This window comes from Schistocerca americana, chromosome 10 (assembly GCF_021461395.2).
Source record: "Schistocerca americana isolate TAMUIC-IGC-003095 chromosome 10, iqSchAmer2.1, whole genome shotgun sequence".
In the NCBI taxonomy this organism is placed as follows: domain Eukaryota; kingdom Metazoa; phylum Arthropoda; class Insecta; order Orthoptera; family Acrididae; genus Schistocerca; species Schistocerca americana.
Window position 1 is genome coordinate 164,423,884 of NC_060128.1, and position 21,823 is coordinate 164,445,706.

General features: G+C 43.2%; 1 protein-coding gene across 1 annotated transcript in view; it reads left to right on the top strand.

The window, feature by feature from the left end:
- LOC124552628 (short neuropeptide F) overlaps nucleotides 1-21,823 on the top strand; it is a 596,078-nt gene that overhangs the window by 391,252 nt on the left and 183,003 nt on the right. The window contains exon 2 of the mRNA XM_047126953.1: nucleotides 19,095-19,200. Coding sequence (XP_046982909.1) covers nucleotides 19,107-19,200 — 94 coding nt within the window. The 5' untranslated portion in view covers nucleotides 19,095-19,106. The remainder of the gene's footprint in view (nucleotides 1-19,094; nucleotides 19,201-21,823) is intronic.

Sequence of the window (21,823 nt, forward strand, 5' to 3'; positions counted from 1 at the left end):
AACCAGCAGAAAAGCTAGCCTTGTACGGGAGGGCGTTATTTTGCTGAAATGTAAACCCTTGCTGACTTGCCATGTAAAGCAACAAGAATGGTTGTAGAATATCAGCGACGCACCATTGTGCCGTAAGGTTGCTGCGAATAACAACCAAAAGGGTCCTGCTATGAAAATAAATGGCCCCATGGACCATCACTCCTGGATGTCAGGCCGTATTGTGGCTGACACTCAGTTTGGCATCCCACTGCTGTCCAGGGCGTCTCCAGACACGTCTTCACTGGTCGTCTGGACTCGGTTCGAAGCGGGACTCGTCACTAAAGGCATCACATGAGATTCTAGGCCGAAGACGTGTCTAGAGATGTCGTGGACAGTGGACAGTGGTAGGATAGAAACCTGACTGTTACACGCCATACAGCCCGAAAACCAGGACTGCCACTTTTTTTTTGTGTGTGTCATCAGCGACGCCTTTACAAGACAGCGCTAAGTCGACGATATTCTACGCACTGTTTTGGTATCCTCCGTGCCAAACCATCCTGCACCTGCATTTCAACAAGATAATGCCCGCCCCTCACACGGCGAAAATTTCAACTGCTTCTCTTCGTGCCTGCCAAACACTTCCTTGGCCACCAAGGCCGTCCGATCTCTCTCCAATTGAGAAAGTCTGGAGCATTATAGACAGCGCCCTCAAACCAGCTCGGGATTTCGACGACGTAACACGACAGTTGGGCAGAATTTGGCACGATATCCCTCTGGATAACACCCAACAGTTCTGTCAATCAAGGCCAAGCCAAGTAACTGGTTGCATAAGCGACCAACACGTTGTTGACTTGCTCAGTTTGTGAAGCTGTTTCTCTTGAATAAATCATCCGACTTTTTCCAACTGTAATCATTTGTCTGTCTGTACATGTTCATTAGATCTACCGATTTACGTCCCATTCGGATAATTTATTCACAGTGAGTCCTTTTTTTCCTTAGAGTATACATTAATAGTCCTATTAATGATATCCTCCATTTTACCAGACATATTCTTGTGTATTCGTGAATTTCACATGCCGATGAGGTTGCATTCTCTGAGGGTACAAGTTACTCTAAGTGTTAAATTTTTTTCTTGCCTCTTACGAATTCGTTGCTCTTTTTCGCAAATTTGCTTCGATGGAATAGGTTGTAGTTGTTTCATATTGTTACATCATCTGTCCACACACACTGTGGCCGTAATGGAATGGGAACGGAGGATAACAAAGAAAAGGCCGAAATACTTAATTCCTTTTTTCTACCTCGTTTTACTGAGGAAGATCGTACAGGATTTCTGTTTTCAACAGTCGCATGTAAATAAAAATTATTCACGTAGCAATAAGTATCGCTGGCCCAGAATACGTGAAGTATAACGTGTCAACGAGGGAAAGGTGGCTGGGCTTTTAGGATGCCTGTACTATTTCACCCGGAGTATGCGAAAGAACTTGATCCTATCCTACTAGCGATCTTCTGCAGGAACGTGGTACTTTTTTATAATCCGCTTATGTCTAGAAATGTTATTGCTTCTGCGGCTACAATAAAAAAATAAGTAAGTGATATATTAATTAAGTTGTTCGTCAGAGTTTCATATAATATTCTACTCATCATTAGCTTTGAACATTTTCGTTCATCCTCAAACAATTACCTGCATTAGAAGGTAGAGTTTTATTAACAAAAAATGACATAGAAAATTTGCAAACGACTTGTATGCACGGATTGCAGTAGCTCAATAATTATTTGATGATATATCTCCATTTTTAATGTTTGACTATAGATAATACATTTATTTCTATATCATATTAATTAGCAATTGTTATTTGGCTGTGTTACAGTTGTCTTGTTCAAAAGCCCATAGACGTCTTCAGTTGTTTAAGCGGAAAAAATTGACAGGCGCCATTAGTATTCGTTATGTATTCATACGCTTGTCTCTCTAGAGATCATAATGTTTGAACTAAATACATGGATAGTGTACTGATAAAGGCGTCAGATATTGTCGCATTTTTTTTAATTACTGGTATGTCATCATAAAAAGTGTTTTCCACTACCGTAATCTTTGCACAAAATATTAAACTTTTGTATTTCAAGTTTTGTTAATAAAATTGCAGCTTTCTATGTAGGTAATGATTTGAGAATGAACGAAAATGTTCGGAACCCCTACTAATAAAAAAGTTGCATGTACCTTTGACAGTAATCTTAACTAATGAATTACAAATATATTGAGTTCTTTATCCTTACACCTACACCATCTTGGAATTATGTAAAGATTATCCCGATACCAACACAATCTTAACACTATCTGAAGAATAAGTTGTCAGCCGAAAAGTGTTGTTACTTCTATTACAAACATTTAACATGAAAATTAATTTCCATTTGTGTTGCTGGACCACAGTTTTACATAGACCTATTTCCGAAATCCCGAGATTCGTTTTAGTCACTGGAAATGCATTACATGCAAATAGGCTTTTAATTGTTTATTTTTCATGTTTATTTCACCGCACAGTCCAAACAGTCACAAAAAAGTTTCACGACCGCAAATGTCACAGGTATTCATAATGTCTGATAATCGCTGCTAACATCAAAACAGGGCGAAGACTCTCCAATTAAGTGTCTGCCCCCCCCCCCCCCGCCCCCTCCCAAATTCAATACCCAACATCACCTACTTAAATGGAGCACACGTATTTAATAACAAGGCTAACCACGGCATAAGTTCGTGGTCAACACATATGATAAGTAGTAATACCATACGTTGAAGGCCACTTTCATACATAAATGAATAACTTAGAAATAAAGTCATTCTTCGTGAGGAGAAGGTGAAAAACAGCCAAATCAGCTGTGGTAGCACAAGGTTTATTGAAATAGCCTAGGGCTAGGTTACGAAGTCTTTAAAAACGTCTTCTCCTGAAGGATCTATTATTTAACACCTAAAATATGGTAATATGTAGGTATACGATAAAAGTAAAAGCTAATCAATAACTTGCGGAGAATTTTTACCCTTACTGGTTACATAATGTTGTGACACATTAAATATGTAGCAGTAAGGTACAAACGAAGATCGAGTTCATCTTTATTTTAATAAAGCCACAAAATATGGCGCTGGCTGTCATTAGAAAGTGCTTTACAGATGCAACTAGTGAAATGACATCGTGCCAATGTCTCTTCAGTAGAGGAAAATGTAGGACGCGAGAGGGTAATACACTTATGCGCACTTTGCATTCGTCGGCGTCCATATTGATTGCTCACACCCCTACCCAGATGGCTGTTGTGTTCGATCATGAATGTATGTCGACACTGGGGCTTACACACGGACAACTGAACGTGGAAACGCTAACTGCACACAGTAATGTTACGACTGGGAGCACCGCCGACTGTACTTTCTGGTTTTGTAATCGCATGGGCTGGCGTTCAGATCGCCTGGAAAAGTCCTCCATGTCGACTGTTCGCCAAATGAGGCAGCAGTAACATCACAGGTCGCGAGCAGATGACTGTGTATTTGCATAGAAGTTTCCGATTTCCATTAGTTAATCGGAGACGCAGTTTATAAAGTATAGAAGCGTTACGTGATGATTGTCCTGCATTTGCTGCGTTCTCTCGGTAGCATACCTAACAACTGTCTGTATTAGTACACGGATAACCACAATCACAATCCCTGCCGCAGTCGGCCTATCTGACGATTTCCAAGGGGAACAAAACTCTGATTTTCAATATCTTATACAGGCTTATTTTTTTGACCGAATTAAAACATTGAAAATGCTGTCATAACCTACTCATTGAGAGGTATAATCTTATGTTAAGTACAATACGTCAGGTATTATAATTAGAAACTGTGTCCTTCTCTAGAGGCAGCGTAACTCGTAGCGCGCAAATTATCCAGAATATATTCGTCCAGCATTTGAGAATGAGAGCACCTACACTTTACAAATAATTTCAAACCTTTACGTAACTACTTCTCTCTGGCGCTCAGCCACAACGGAAACAACTTTATCCCTCACTACATTTTCCCTGTTCACACACTGATGAGCCAAAGAAACTGGTACCCTGACTAATATGGTATAGGGCCCCAACGAGCACGCAGAAGTGCCGCAACACGACGTCGCATGGACTTGACTAATGTTTGAAGTAGTGCTGGAGACAACTGACACCATGAGTCCTGCAATCCGTACAAAGGGGTGGAGATCTCTTCTGAACACCATGTTACAAGGCATCCCAGATACCCTCATTAATGTTCATGTCTGCGGAGTTTGGTGGCCAGAGGAAGTGTTTAAATTAAGAATAGTGTGCCTGGAGCCACTCTTTAGCCACTATAGACGTGTGGGATGTCGCATTGTCCTGCTGGAATTGTACAAGTCCGTCGGAATGCACAGTGGACATGAATGGGTACGGGTGATGAGACAGGATACTTACGTACGTGTCACCTGTCAGAGTCGTATCTAGACGTATCAGGGGTCCCATACCACTCCAACTGTACACACCCCACACCATTACAGAGCCTCCACCTGCTGACATACAGGATCCACGGGTTAATGAGATTATCTACATACCCGTACACGTCCATCCGCTCGATACTATTTGAAACGAGACTCGTCCGACCAGCCAATATGTTTCCAGTCATCAGCAATCCAATGTCGCTGCTGACGGGCCCAGGCGACGAGTAAGACTTTGTGTCGTGCAGTCGTCAAGGGTACACGAGTGGGCCTTCGGCTCCCAAAGCCCGTATCGATGAAGTTTCGTTTAATCTACATCTACATCCATACTCCGCAAGCCACCTGACGGAGTGCGGCGGAGAGTACCTTGAGTACCTCTATCGGTTCTCCCTTCTATTCCAGTCTCGTATTGTTCGTGGAAAGAAGGATTGTCGGTATGCCTCTGTGTGGGCTCTAATCTCTCTGATGCTATGCTCATGGTCTCTTCGCGAGATATACGTAGGAGGGAGCAATGTAGTGCTTGACTCCTCGGTGAATGGTTCGCACGCTGACCGTTACTGATGGCCTAGCATTGAAATCTGCAGCAATTTGCGGAAGGGTTGCACTTCTGTCACGTTGAACGATTCTCTTAGGTCGGTGTTGTTCCCGTTCTTGCAGGATCTTTTTCCGGCCGCATCGATGTCGGAGATTTGATGTTTTACCGGATTCCTGATATTCACGGTATGGGAAAATCCCCACTTCATCGCTACTTCCGAGATGCTGTGTCCTATCGCTCGTGCGCCGACTATAACACCACGTTCAAACTCATTCAAATCTTGCTATCCTGCCATCGTAGCAGTAGTAACCGATCTAATAACTGCGTGAGGCACTTGTTGTCTTACACAGCCTGTTTAAATATCTCTGTACTTTAATAAGCATGCCTTTACGAGTTTCTGTGGCCCTCCAGTGTATAGTGAAACTGAATTACTTTTCTACTGCTAACACTATTCCTAACACATCTTGCAGACACTGTATTACATAATGTGCCTCCAGAATTGTGCCATTAACTTTTGTTTTCGTTGTTGTTGATGTTGTCGTCCTTAGCACATTTCATTCTTTACCCTGATGCGGAACAGCGAGCTAATCGCGAGTTTACATTCCACTTTTTACCCAACTTGTTCTCTGGGTCTTCTGACTGGTTGGAAGCGGCCCCCCACGAATTCCTCTCTTGTGCTAACCTCTTCGTCTCAAAGTACCACTTGTATCCTACGCCCTTAATTACTTGCTTGATGTATTCCAGTCTCTGTCTCCCTCTATAGCTACCCCTATTTCCGTAAAGCCATTTCCTGGAGCCTTAACACGTGTCCTGTCATACTGTCCCCTCTTTTTGTCAGAGTTTTCCATACATCCCTTTCTTCGTCGATTCTGCGGAGAACCTCTTCATTCATTATCTCATCAGACCACGTAATTTTCAACATCCATCTGTAGCACCACACCTCAAACGCTTCGATTCTCTTCTGTTCCGGCTTTCCTACAGGTGCCGGCCTCTGTGGCCGAGATGTTCTAGGCGCTTCAGTCCGGAACCGCGCAGCTGCTACGGTCGCAGGTTCGAATCCTGCCTCGGCTATGGATGTGTGTGATCTCCTTAGGTTAGTTAGGTTTAAGTAGTTCTAAGTCTAGGGGACTGATGACCTCAGATGTTAAGTCCCATAGTGCTTAGAGCCATTTGAACCATTTTCCCTCATGTCATGATTAACTACCATACAACGCTGTCCTGCAAACGTACATTCTTAGAATTCTTTTCCTCAAATTACGACCTCTGTTTGAGACCAGTGGGTTTCTCTTTTTGCATGTGCTTCTCTGCTTTTTATGCCCTACTTTCGTCTTCCACCGTGACGTACCTTCCTTCTAAGGTAGCCCGTATGTCCCTGTAGCTTACTCCTATTTTTCTCATAATTTCGAACACCTTGCGCCATTCTACTTTGTCGAGTACTTTTTGTAGGTCTACAAATCCTGTAAAGATGTCTTAATTTTTCTTCAGTCTTGCTTAGATTATCAAACGCAACGTCAGGCCAGCCTTGGTGGTGCCTTTACCTTTCCTAAAGCCAAGTTGATTGTCACCTGACAAACAATCAATTTTTTTCGCTCTTCTGTATATCATTCTTGTCAGCAACTTGGATGCTTGTGCTATTAACCTGATTGTGCGATAATTTTCGCAATTGTCCGCACCTGCTATCTACGATACTGTGAGGAAGACGTTTTCCCGGAAGTCTGGTGGTGTGTCGTCAGTCTAAAATTCTGAATAGTCGTTTCGTTCCCACTTCCATCAATGATTTTAGAAATTTCGATTGAATGTTTCGTAGTCCTTCTGTCTTATCTGGATTTTAGTCATTGAAAGCATGTCTAAATTCCGACTCCAATACTGAAACTCCCCTCTGTTCCATATCGACTCCAATTTTTCATGTATCACGTCGTTTGTACAACTCGTCCCTCACATACAGGTCTTCAATGTATTCGTTCCACTGTCTGCTCTCTCCTATACTTTCAATAGTGGAACTCCCATTCCACTTTTAATGTTACCACCCCTGCTTTTAAAAAAATGTTTCAAATGGGTCTAAGCACTATGGGACTTAACATCTGAGGTCATCAGTCCCCTAGACTTAGAACTACTTAAACCTAACTAAGGACATCAGACACATCCATGCCCGAGGCAGGAGTCGAACCTGCGACCGTAGCAGAAGCGCGGTGCCAGACTGAAGCGCCTAGAATAGCTCGGTCACAGCGTTCGGCTCTGCTTTTAATTTCATCAATCGCTGTTTTGACTTTTTCTATATGTTGAGTCACTCCTTCCGACAGTCATCCATTTTTTGACTTCTTTACGTTTTTCATGGAGTCATTTCGGCTTGGTTGCTCCGCATTTCCTATTTATTTCATTCCTAAGTGATTTACAATTCAGTATACCTGCAATCTTTTTTAACTTCTGTCTTTCATCAATCAGTTGCAATACTACTTCTGTTGCCCAGGATCTCTCCGCAGTTAACTTCCCTGTAAATATGATTTTCTGTTCAAACACTATAGTTACCCTTTTTAGAGATGTCTACTCCTCTTGACCTGAACTGCCTAGTCTGATAACCTTCACTGTAGTATCCATACCCTTAACGAATTTCAAAAACGTCAAATCATTCGTCAGTGCTTTAAAATCTTACTTTCATTATCCCACTTCCATCCACACTGTTTCTTCTGGACCATTGTCTTCAGCATGCTTTTCATCATTCCTAAAATGGGATCTCAGTCTACATATGTCTATATCTGCCACTGGATACGCCTTAGAATCCAATATCTGATTTCAGAGGAAGTATGTTTGTGACTGAGAGTAGTCGATAGGTGGGGGGCACCCCAGTGTTGGGAAGTGTTTTAAATCGTAGTTGCTGAGTCCAAGCTAACGATCCAGTGACTGTGAGGAAGTAGGTAGCAGTCAGACGACCCTACCTGCTGAAGTGGACAGGAGTTCCACGGAGCGGGCGGTGAGGAAGAAAGAGCTCCATGAAATCGAGGAACGCGAAATGTGAAAGATAATGAATTTATTGCAAGTGTTAATTATCAGGTTGAATATCAGATCTGTTATGTACAACATTTGTCATATTTTGACTTGTAATTTCGAAGATAATATAAGAAGGTGGAGTGAATGAAAACGAGAAGTTAATTTTCAGCAGCTTTATCTGCAGCCTGTAAGGAGGCGAAGCCTGAGTGTCGTTGGAGGAAGAAGGCAAACGGGTTCAGGGCATAGACTAGCTGGAGCCTGGTTAATAATACTTAACGGGCGACACAGTACTCAGTAGGCAGTGTGCATTACGTATAAAAGGAGTATTCAGGTGACAACTTATTTAAGCGTTTGGTGCATGAGGCGAAGTATAACAAACTACCACGCTGCCCAAACCAACCTGAAACACTTCAAGGTATGGAGGCGTTTTGTCGTGGTTAGGGTGTGGGCTCCTTATTGCACTTACGAAAACGCTAAATACGGAAGGATACGGACAAATTTTATCCGCACTGATTATGACGGAAAATTGGTACCAGTAGTTATGTAAAGCTGGAGTGCCTTGCGCTGGACAGATTCCGTGGAGGGCTGTATGGAATCACAAAAAATAAAAGAGGAACAGAACAGAGACGATGGATACTTGTATGAGCACGACAGTGCACCCTGTCATGAAGCAGCAGTCTGTGCTGCAATGGGTCGAGGACAATTTCATTCCTGAAATGGGCAGGCCACCGCAGAATCCGGATTTGAACCCAATGGAACACCTTCGGTATGAGTTAGAACGTCAATTACGCGCCAGGTCGTAGAATCCAACATCGCTACGTTCTTCGGTTTTTGGCTCTTGAGGAATAACGGGGTTACCATTCCTCCACAGACATTAGGACACTCTATTGAAAGCGTCCTCAGTAGACTTCAAGCAGTCATAAAGGCAAAGGCTGCCCACACCCCGTATTAATGTCCAGTGCGTGTATTGTGTATTAAACCGGGGACCTAGAAACGACGGAGAGGCTTCGTCCCGCCGTAGCCCCCAGTGGTCCACAACTCCACAACAGGCCACAGCAGTCCACCCACCCCACCGCTGCCCCACACCGAACCCAGGGTTATTCTGCGGTTTGACCCCCAGGACCCTTCCCCCCCCCCCCCCCCCCCTACCGGAACATCTCATACCAGAAGAGTGTAACTGTTGTGTCTAGACAAGACAGCCTAGACACAGTGAGAGGAAGCCGAAAGGCACGCGCTAAGCTAAAGCAGGATGGCGTGAGGTCTGAAACAGGATACGTAATGAATGCTATAAAGAAAAGTACGTAGCTTCTGGAATACTTACTTTAATCCATCCTTTTGGTACATCTGGAGATTGTGGCGATACAAGTGAGACTCTTTAGATACATGCAATGTTACTAATGGCGCCTTGCTAGGTCGTAGCCATTGACTTAGCTGAAGGCTATTCTAACTATTGGCTCGGCTAATGAGCAATGCTTCGTCCATGTAGTCGCTAGCAAAGTCGTCCGTACAACTGGGGCGAGTGCTAGTCCGTATCTCGAGACCTGCCTTGTGGTGGCACTCGGTCTGCGATCACACAGTGGCGACACGCGGGTCCGACATGTACTAATGGACCGCGGCCGGTTTAAAGCTACCACCTAGCAAGTGTGGTGTCTGGCGGTGACACCACAGTAACCCTTCACGTTTGCGTGGTAGACTAATTATGGTGTACACTTACGTGGAGACACTGTTTGCGTAGCAATTGCTGACACAGTGTAACTGAGACGGAATAAGGGGAACCAGCCCGCGTTCGCCGACGCAGATAGAACACAGCCTTAAAAACCATCCACAGACTGGCCAACACACCGGACCTTGACAATAATCCACCGGGCGAATTCGTGCCGGGGATCGACACGCCTTCCCGCTCGGGAAGCAGCGCGTTTGACCGCACGGCTAGCCGGGCGGACTAATGTCCAGTAATACAGGGTGTTTCAAAAATGACCGGTATATTTGAAACGGCAATAAAAACTAAACGAGCAGCGATAGAAATACACCGTTTGTTGCAATATGCTTGGGACAACAGTACATTTTCAGGCAGACAAACTTTCGAAATTACAGTAGTTACAATTTTCAACAACAGATGGCGCTGCGGTCTGGGAAACTCTATAGTACGATATTTTCCACATATCCACCATGCGTAGCAATAATATGGCGTAGTCTCTGAATGAAATTACCCGAAACCTTTGACAACGTGTCTGGCGGAATGGCTTCACATGCAGATGAGATGTACTGCTTCAGCTGTTCAATTGTTTCTGGATTCTGGCGGTACACCTGGTCTTTCAAGTGTCCCCACAGAAAGAAGTCACAGGGGTTCATGTCTGGCGAATAGGGAGGCCAATCCACGCAGCCTCGTGTATGTTTCGGATAGCCCAAACCAATCACACGATCATCGAAATATTCATTCAGGAAATTAAAGACGTCGGCCGTGAGATGTGGCCGGGCACCATCTTGCATAAACCAAGAGGTGTTCGCAGTGTCGTCTAAGGCAGTTTGTACCGCCACAAATTCACGAAGAATGTCCAGATAGCGTGATGCAGTAATCGTTTCGGATCTGAAAAATGGGCCAATGATTCCTTTGGAAGAAATGGCGGCCCAGACCAGTACTTTTAGAGGATGCAGGGACGATGGGACTGCAACATGGGGTTTTTCGGTTCCCCATATGCGCCAGTTCTGTTTATTGACGCAGCCGTCCAGGTAAAAATAAGCTTCGTCAGTAAACCAAATGCTGCCCACATGCATATCGCCGTCATCAATCCTGTGCACTATATCGTTAGCGAATGTCTCTCGTGCAGCAATGGTAGCGGCGCTGAGGGGTTGCCGCGTTTGAATTTTGTATGGATAGAGGTATAAACTCTGGCGCATGAGACGATACGTGGACGTTGGCGTCATTTGGACTGCAGCTGCAACACGGCGAACGGAAGCCCGAGGCCGCTGTCGGATCATCTGCTGCACTAGCTGCGCGTTGCCCTCTGTGGTTGCCATACGCGGTCGCCCTACCTTTCCAGCACGTTCATCCGTCACGTTCCCAGTCCGTTGAAATTTTTCAAACAGATCCTTTATTGTATCGCTTTTCGGTCCTTTGGTTACATTAAACCTCCGTTGAAAACTTTGTCTTGTTGCAACAACACTGTGTTCTAGGCGGTGGAATTCCAACACCAGAAAAATCCTCTGTTCTAAGGAATAAACCATGTTGTCTACAGCACACTTGCACGTTGTGAACAGCACACGCTTACAGCAGAAAGACGACGTACAGAATGGCGCACCCACAGACTGCGTTGTCTTCTATATCTTTCACATCACTTGCAGCGCCATCTGTTGTTGAAAATTGTAACTACTGTAATTTCGAAAGTTTGTCTGCCTGAAAATGTACTGTTGTCCCAAGCATATTGCAACAAACGGTGTATTTCTATCGCTGCTCGTTTAGTTTTTATTGCCGTTTCAAATATACCGGTCATTTTTGAAACACCCTGTAAGAGCCCAGAATACTTTTGATGAGATAGTGTCTTACTGGTTATTAAAAGTATGTAAAAAGGCGTCTATTTCGATCTGTTTCGTAATTCATGTTCTTCAGAATCTCCATGAAGCTCCCTGGTGAGTCACACAAACCTCTAAACATTTCTCCTGCCTTCTTTGTACAAATTCGATATCACACGCTAGTCGCATTTGGTACAGGTCGTACCCATTTTACGGATTTTCTAAGATGTGACACATGAGTGTTTGGCAAGCAGTCTCCTTTGTAGACTGGCTGAATTTTCCCAGTATGCTATTAATGACCCAAAGTCTGTCTCTATGCTTACGGACGTCTGAGCCTATGTGATTGTTGCATTTCAGATCCTTACAAATTGCTATGCACATGTATTTGTATGTGTTGACTGATTCCAATTGTGAATTACTAACCCTTTTGCTGCTGTACACAAGTCCTGCTACACTGTTCGCCAGATGCTGTGAACGCATATAGGCCTGGCGCTCGTGTTTTCCTGCAGTGCTATGGACGTCTGAATACGTCCTGAACCGCCAACCTCTAACTACTGCAGACGAGTTACTTCCAGATCTCGCCGAATAAGAAAGTTTCGAGTTTTATCATAAAACATATGAGCCTCTCTGTGTGCTAACATTTGCAAAAAATCTCGTTTCGCTATCTTGAACTGTTCTAGAGATATGACGATCGTTATGACCATATAAGCAAGGGGTTGAATTTTGGCGTCGCGCGCGATCTTCCGTCGGATATAAAACGCAGTAACTCGAGAACGAAATGCGATACCATTCTGCTCTCAGTTTTAAATAAAATTGGATATCTTATTTTCATTTCATTCACAGCAACGTACGAGCTAAAATCAACCGTATGAAAAGTTTACGCAATGCGTTTTGTATCAGCGAATTCTTTTAAATTACGTGCAATGTTTAACTTAACGTTTAGCATGACACGTAGCAAAAAGAAATTCGGATACTTTTATGAGTGTAGATGACAGACTTTAAGATGTACAAAAATCAATATTTTCACCTATTACGCCGGCCGCGGTGGTCTAGCGGTTCTAGGCGCTCAGTCCGGAACCGCGCGACTGCTACGGTCGCAGGTTCGAATCCTGCCTCGGGCATGGATGTGTGTGATGTCCTTAGGTTAGTTAGGTTTAAGTAGTTCTAAGTTCTAGGGGACTGATGACCACAGATGTTAAGTCCCATAGTGCTCAGAGCCATTTGAACCATTTTTTTTCACCTATTACTTTCCGAAGAATCGGATGATAATTATTTTTTCATAGTGGCCGGAACACCTTCTGTCGGCATAGGCACCAGCATTTGGCGAGCTGTACAGCCGTAACAAAAGCTGCCCTCAGCACGGAATGAAACCATGTCACGAACTGCGCGGCCCCTCCCGCCAGAGGTTAGAGACCTCCCTCGGGCGTGTGTGTGTGTTTGTGTGTGTGTGTGTGTGTGTGTGTGTGTGTGTGTGTGTGTGTGTGTTGTTCTTAGCACAAGTTAGTTTAAGTAGTGTGTAAGACTAGGGACCGATGACCTCAGCAGTTTGGTCCCTTAGGAATTCACACACATTTGAACGGAATGCAGCTAAACGGTTAATATTGTCATTACAGGGTATGGCGCTTGTACGTTTTGTGACGGGAAAAATTTTACATTTCCGAACATGTAAATTAAGTTGCCAGTCTTTGCACCACTTTCAAGTTTTATCAAGATGTGACGGAAAATTTGTACCAGTAGTTCTGCAAAGTGCCTTGCACTGGACAGATTCCGTGGAGGGCTGTATGGAATCACAAAAAATAAAAGTAAAAACTGGCCAGATAAGATTAGAACTTGGACATTGAGGACTGAGAGTTCCGTTTCGTCCACTCCGGGAAGTTTTGCCTGTTATCCACACTGATGCTGGAAAGATATCGGATCCAGGGGTTCCAAGATTGAAGAGGTGACACAAAGTCTCGTAGGAGGCAGGTGTCATTGTGATAATAATCAATAGTTCCACAGTCACATCGACTGAGTCGCAAGAGCAAAAGTCAAACATCAGGCAAGAAATGACTTTATTGCTCACGTGTCGCGTTTCGCAATTTATCCATCACAAGGTATCCAGGAGCGATTACCGGACGCAGGCATGGCGTGTCAAGTTGTATGTGAATCGCTCCTGTGTGGATAAATTCCGGAACACCTCATATAAGCACTAAAGTTACCCCTTGCCTGATTATTATTATTATTACCATTGCGACCCAGTCACCCTGAATGCATAATTGCTGCTTGTTTTAATTTCAAGTTTGACGTCAGGTAACAAATGACAAAATAATATTTTTTTCGTATGATGTAATTACAGTTAACAATTTTAGGATTTTTTTTCCCTCATTTGTACTGTGAAAACTTACTTCTTGCAAAAATTTCATCATTGTAGACCAATGGGACGTGCCCCATAGGTTTTGATGAGTCAGTTTGCGAGCATCAAGATACGTGACCTAGATGGCCGTACCTTTTGACTGCACTGACTTAGAAGCTAATGTTTGTTACACCGCCAAGTGATCTAAGCATTAGTACGTGTCATAAATTCAATTTGCTACATACACCCGTTCCTCAGAAAAAAGTGTCTTAACAGACAGACTGGCACACAGACAGTCAGACACGAAACAACAACAAAAAAGTTTTTTCGTGTAATATGATACAAAATTTACAGTATTCGGATTTTGGTTGTACTGTGAAGCCTTCATTCTTGCGAAATTCATGATTCTACTCCCTGCAGGTTTAGCTGTGTGGTTTGTATCAAAATGTGTGACATGCATGGCTTTATCTTCTGACGGCATTGAGTTAGAAGCTTCAGTGTCTTACACCGCCAAGGAAGGCCAAATCTCAGTATCTGACACAAATTTCAACTTGATACCGATACATCTAACCGTTCCTCAGAAAAACACTTTTTAATAGTCGGACAGACACACAACAATATGATCCCACAATAGTTCCGTTGTTACCGATTGAGGTACGGAACGGTAAAACAATAAAAAAATAAATAAAAGCTCCTTCTTGTTGATGTAGTCTTCAGTCCAGAGACTGGTTTGATGCACCTCTCCATGTTACTCTATCCTGTGCAATCTTGTTCACCTCCCAGTACCTACTGCAACCTACATCCTTCTGAATCTGTTTAGTGTATTCATCTCTTGATCTCCCGCTACGATTTTTACCCTCCACGCTGCCCTCCAATACTAAATTGGTGATCCATTGATGCCTCCGAATATGCCGTACCAACGGATCCCTTCTTCTAGTCAAGTTGTGCCATAAATTTCCCTTCTCTCAAATTATGTTCAATACCTCCTCATTAGTTATGTGATCTACCCATCTAATCTTCAGCATTCTTCTGTAGCACCACATTTCGAAATCTTCTATTCTCTTCTTGTCCAAACCATTTCTCTTCTTCAGAAACGCTTTCTTGCCATTGCCAGCCTACATTTTATATCCTCTCTACTTCGACCATCATCAGTTATTTTGATCCCCAAATAGCAAAACTCATTTCCTAATCTAATTCCCGCCCTCTCTACTTCGACCATCATCAGTTATTTTGATCCCCAAATACCAAAACTCATTTCCTAATCTAATTCCCGCCGCATCACCTGATTTAATTCGACTACATTCCATTATCCTCGTTTTGATTTTGTTGATGTTCATCTTGTTGTTGTTTTTGTCTTCAGTCCTGAGACTGGTTTGATGCGGCTCTGCATGCTACTCTATCCTGTGCAAGCTTTTTCATCTCCCAGTACCTACTGCAACCTACATCCATCTGAATCTGGTTAGTGTTTTCATCTCTTGCTCTCCCTCTACGATTTTTACCCTCCATGCTGCCCTCCAATACTAAATTGGTGATCCCTTGGTGCCTCAGAACATGTCCTACCAACCGATCCCTTCTTCTGGTCAAGTTGTGCCACAAACTTCTATTCTCCCCCATCCTATTCAATACCTCCTCATTAGTTACGTGATCTATCCATCTAATCTTCAGCATTCTTCTGTAGCACCACATTTCGAAAGCTTCTATTCTCTTCTTGTCCAAACTATTTATCGTCCATGTTTCACTTCCATACATGGCTACACTCCATACAAATACTTTCAGAAACGACTTCCTGACACTTAAATCTATACTCGATGTTAACAAATTTCTCTTCTTCAGAAACGCTTTCCTTGCCATTGCCAGTCTACATTTTATATCCTCTCCACTTCGACCACCATCAGTTACTTTGCTCCCCAAATAGCAAAACTCATTTACTACTTTAAGTGTCTCATTTCCTAATCTAATTCCCTCAGCATCACCCGACTTAATTCGACTACATTTCATTATCCTCGTTTTGCTTTTGTTGATGTTCGTCCTATATCCTCCTTTCAAGACACAGTCCATTCCGTTCAACTGCTCTTCCAAGTCCTTTGCTGACTCTGACAGAATTACAATGTCATCGGCGAACCTGAACGTTTTTATTTCTTCTCCATGGATTTTAGTACCTACTCCGAATTTTTTTTTTGTTTCCTTCACTGTTTGCTCAATATACAGATTGAATAACATCACGGATAGGATACAACCCTGTCTCACTCCCTTCCAAATCTCTGCTTCCCTTTCATGTCCCTCGATCTTATAACTGCCATATGGTTTCTGTACAAATTGTAAATAGCCTTTCGCTCCCTGTATTTTACCCCTGCTACCTTCAGAATTTGAAAGAGAGTATTCCAGTCAAAATTGTCAAAAGCTTTCTCTAAGTCTACAAATGCTAGAAATGTAGGTTTGCCTTTCCTTAATCTATTTTCTAAGATAAGTCGTAGGGTCAGTATTGCTTCACTTGTTCCAACATTTCTACGGAATCCAAACTGATCGTCCCCGAGGTCGGTTCTACCAGTTTTTCCATTCGTCTGTAAAGAATTCGCGTTAGTATTTTGCAGCTGTGACTTATTAAACTGATAGTTCGGTAATTTTCACATCTGTCAACACCTGCTTTCTTTGGGATTGGGATTATTATATTCTTCTTGAAGTCTGAGGGTATTTCGCCTCTCTCATTCATCTTGCTCACCAGATGGTAGAGTTTTGTCAGGACTGGCTCTCCCAAGGCCGTCAGGGATTATTATATTCTTCTTGAAGTCTGAGGGTATTTCGCCTGTCTCATACATCTTGCTCACCAGATGGTAGAGTTTTGTCAGGACTGGCTCTCCCAAGGCCGTCAGTAGTTCCAGTGGAATGTTGTCTACTCCCGGGGCCTTGTTTCGACTCAGGTCTTTCAGTGCTCTGTCAAACTCTTCACGCAGTATCGTATCTCCTATTTCATCTTCATCTACATCCTCTTCCATTTCCATAATATTGTCCTCAAGTACATCGCCCTTGTATAGATCCTCTATATACTCCTTCCACCTTTCTGCTTTCACTTCTTTGCTTAGAACTGGGTTTCCATCTGAGCTCTTGATATTCATGCAAGTGGCTCTCTTTTCACCAAAGGTCTCTTTACTTTTCCTGTAGGCAGTATCTATCTTACCCCTAGTGAGATAAGCCTCTACATCCTTACATTTGTCCTCTAGCCATCCCTGCTTAGCCATTTTGCACTTCCAGTCGATCTCATTTTTGAGTCGTTTGTATTCCCTTTTGCCTGCTTCACTTACTGCATTTTTGTATTTTCTCCTTTCATCAATTAAATTCAGTATCTCTTCTGTTACCCAAGGATTTCTACTAGCCCTCGTCTTTTTACCTACTTGATCCTCTGCTGCCTTCATTATTTCATCCCTCCAAGCTACCTATTCTTCTTCTACTGTATTTCTTTCCTCCGTTCCTGTCAATTGTTCCCTTATGCTCTCCCTGAAACTCTGTACAACCTCTGGTTCTTTCAGTTCATACAGGTCCCATCTCCTTAAATTCCCACCTTTCTGCAGTTTCCTAAATCTCTGTCTCACCATTAAATAATCTATCTGATACCTTCTAGTATCTCCAGGATTCTTCCATATATACAACCTTCTTTTATGATATTTGAACCAAGTGTTAGCTATGATTAAGTTATGCTCTGTGCAAAATTCTACCGGACGGCTTCCTCTTTCATTTCTGTCCCCCAATCCATATTCACCCAGTATGTTTCCTTCTCTCCCTTTTCCTACTGTCGAATTCCAGTCACCCATGACTATTAAATTTTCATCTCCCTTCACTACCTGAATAATTTCTATTATCTCATCATACATTTCATCAATTTCTTCATCATCTGCAGAGCTAGGTGGCATATAAATTTGTACTACTGTAGTAGGCGTGGGCTTCATGTCTATCTTTGCCACAATAATGCGTTCACTATGCTGTTTGCAGTAGCTTACCCGCACTCCTATTTTTTTATTCATTATTAAACATACTCCTGCATTACCCCTATTTGATTTTGTATTTATAACCCTGTATTCACCTCACCAAAAGTCTTGTTCCTCCTGCCACCAAACTTCACTAATTCCCAATATATCTAAATTTAACCTATCCATTTCCCTTTTTAAATTTTCTAACCTACCTGCCCGATTAAGGGATCTGACATTCCACGCTCCGATCCGTAGAACGCCAGTTTTCTTTCTGTTGATAACGACGTCCTCTTGAGTAGTCCCCACCCGGAGATCCGAATGGGGGACTATTTTACCTCCGGAATATTTTACCTAAGAGGACGCCATCATCATTTAGTCATAAAGTAAAGCTGCATGCCCTCGGGAAAAATTACGGCTGCAGTTTCCCCTTGCTTTCAGCCGTTCGCAGTACCACAACAGCAAGGCCGTTTTGGTTAGTGTTACAAGGCCAGATCAGTCAATCATCCAGACTGTTGCCCCTGCAACTACTGAAAAGGCTGCTGCCCCTCTTCAGGAACCACACGTTTGTCTGGCCTCTCAACAAATATCCCTCCGTTGTGGTTGCACCTACGGTACGGCCATCTGTATCGCTGAGGCACGCAAGCCTCCCCACCAACGGCAAGGTCCATGGTTCATGGTTCATGTTCATCTTATATCCTTCTTTCAAGACACTGTCCATTCCGTTCAGCTGCTCTTCCAACTCCTTAGCTATCTCTGACAGAAATGCAATGTCATCGGCGAACCTCAAAGTTTTTATTTGTTTTCCATGGATTTTAGTTCCTACTCCGAATTTTTCTTTTGTTTCCTTCACTGCTTGCTCAATATACAGATTGAATAACATCACGGATAGGATACAACCCTGTCTCACTCCCTTCCCAACCACCGCTTCCCTTTCATGTCCCTCGATCTTATAACTGCCATATGGTTTCTGTACAAATTGTAAATAGCCTTTCGCTCCCTGTATTTTACCCTTGCCACCTTCAGAATTTGAAAGAGAGTATTCCAGTCAAAATTGTCAAAAGCTTTCTCTAAGTCTACAAATGCTAGAAACGTAGGTTTGCCTTTCCTTAATCTATTTTCTAAGATAAGTCGTAGGGTCAGTATTGCTTCACTTGTTCCAACATTTCTACGGAACCGAAACTGATCGTCCCTGAGGTCAGCTTCTACAAGTTTTTCCATTCATCTGTAAAGAATTTTTGTTAGTATTTTGCAGCCACAAACTCGTTAAAAGTTGCGAATCCAGCTCTCTACTAACGTTCACACTGCACTTTGGCTAACCTGGCTCCTCTGTGCTTTTGTTGCAGACACTCATCGCGATGGCATCGACGTCCGCTGTGTGCAAGGTGGCGCTGGTGCTGCTCCTGGTGGCCGCTTTGGCAGCCTCTGCTCCCAGCTACCCAGACTATGACAGTGAGTACCGGTGCGGTCTCCAGCCCGCTCTTCCTGCATGCATTCAGGCGCCCCGGAATGCCAGCTGTGCGTGAATACCGGGACCACAGGAATGGTATATCGATGCTGTAATGACTCATCGCATCACAGAATTGTTTCGCGGTGCTGCTCGTTTTTTATTACACGAGGGAGAATCGGACAATGAGGCAAAATGATTTATTTATACCCTGGTATTGTAGCTGGAATGTTAAAATTTCACGACGATACGGTTTGAAGTTTGCGCTAAAGAGTGTATTTTGTTTCCATGTACAGCTCTAGCGAAAGGGAATTTGATGTTTAACTAAACAGATAGTGTTTTTTCCTTTTTTCCACAAATTTTGTTATAGTTACTGCACAACCTACGTTTCGGGCTATAAGACCATTTTCAAGTACATTACTGGTTCCAGAGATAATAAAGCAAAGATAAACATGAAGATTGGGCAAATACAAACATCTCCATTCCTTAATATATCGCTGCTTGGCTTTAAATAAAATTACTCCAACGACTTTTTTATTTATTTATCTGTTTTTGACAAATTACATATGGAATTATGCAATTCAGCAATTAGACTAACATGCCGCGTGAGATTAGCCGAGCGGTGTAAGGTGCTCCAGTCATGGACTGTGCGGCTGGTCCCGGCGGAGGTTCGAGTCCTCCCTCGGCCATGGGTGTTTGTGTTTGTCCTTAGGATACTCTAGGTTAAATAGTGTGTAAGCTTAGGGACTGATGACCTTAGCAGTTAAGTCCCATAAGATTTCACACACATTTGAACATGTTAGACTAACGTGACTAAACATACCAAGAAATAAAGTTATACATCAGCCTAAAACTTTTATCTGCTCATGGATGAGGTCCAAAGTTTTACTTCTATCTAGCAGTTACAATATCATCTAAAAGAGGTGAATGATTAATTGGGCCTGCTCATTTAATAACAGGTGTGCAGATATACACGTCTGATTTTTTTATTTTTTATTTCTAGAATTTATAACTGGATGATGCATAACTTTATTAGTTAGTCGTGTTAGTGTAATTCCTGAATTGTGTAATTTGTCAAAACAAAGCTCCTTGAAATAATTTTACATTAACCCAAGGATCGATACATTAAGAAGTTGACATATTTATTTTTGCTTTATCATCTTTGGAATAAGTAATATGCTTACCACCCGAAAACTAGAATCTGCAGTAACCATAATAAAACTTTGGAAACAAGGCAGAAAAACAGTTAATCTCACCAAGAACCCACAGGTGATTCACTTAAAATGATTCACTTAAAATAATTTGAAGCCTTGTCTCAACTACAAATCAAACCTGGGGCGTATGTCGTCAGCTCGTGGAGAACAGCGAAGTGTAGTTCGACATTTGCTGGCAGAAGGACATTAACCGAGTGAAATGTACAGGAACATGCGTGGCGTGTACGGGCACGACAGTGCGGACCGTAGCAACGTCCCCTGGCGGTGTGTGTTCTTCCAAGGGGGCCGTGTAAATCTCTGGGATCCACCGCGCTCCGGGCGGTCGGTAACAGCTGCAGGAAGTCGGAGCCATTGGCGCAGCAATTCTGAACAACAGATGTGTACGGCTGCGAACCTTATAGGAGCAGCTCAATATTTCGTATGGTCCGATAGATGAACCTGTTCATGACACGTTGAAATATCGTAAAGTTAATGCTCGCTGCGTGCCTAGGAACCTGACAGACAACCACAAGGATCACTTAATGCGCTACACCACATAATGCCATGACTTGCTGAAAGGAATCGTCACTAGTGATGATTTGAGGGCCTTCCACTACACGACCGAAACGAAGAATGCGTCTGTGGAGTGGAAACCAGTTGGTTCCCCGAACGAAAAGGGACCACTGTGAATGCTGCAGCTTGCATTAAAACGTTCGTTAAGTTGCGTCGTTGCCTTCGTGACAAACGCCACAAAGTTAATGTTGACCGAGTCAAACTTCTTCAGGACAATTCTCGCCTCCATGTTGCTGCTCCCTTTCGTGAGAAAATCACCGAATTTGATTGGGAAGTTCTCCAGTACCGACCATACAGCTCGAAATCTTTCTTTAAGACAGACGCGGAAGTGAAATCGGCAGTCTGCAGAGGACTATACTCCAACCAAACGGACTTCTAGGAAGACGGTATATTGAAACTGGTACCACAATGGGAGAAATGTGTTTAAAAAATGTTCAAATGTGTGATAAATCTTATGGGACGTAACTGCTAAGGACATCAGTCCCTAAGCTTACACACTACTTAACGTAAACTATCCTAAGGACAAACACACACACCCATGCCCGAGGGAGGACTCGAACCTCCGCCGGGACCAGCCGCACAGTTCATGACTGCAGCACCTAAGACCGCTCGGCTCATCCTGCGCGGCCAAATGTGTTAAGAACATTGGAGACAGTGTACTAGGGTTGCCCAGAAAGTAATGCACGGTATTTTTTTCTTCAACAATTCTTTACTGAACATAATGAGAATTACCCACACGAAATAATGGTGTTTAATCTACACACCCTATTTTCCCACGTAATCACCACCCCATTCTATGGCCTTCCTCCAACGCGAAACAAGGGCGTGTACGTCCTGTCGGTACCAATGTTTGTCCTGATGG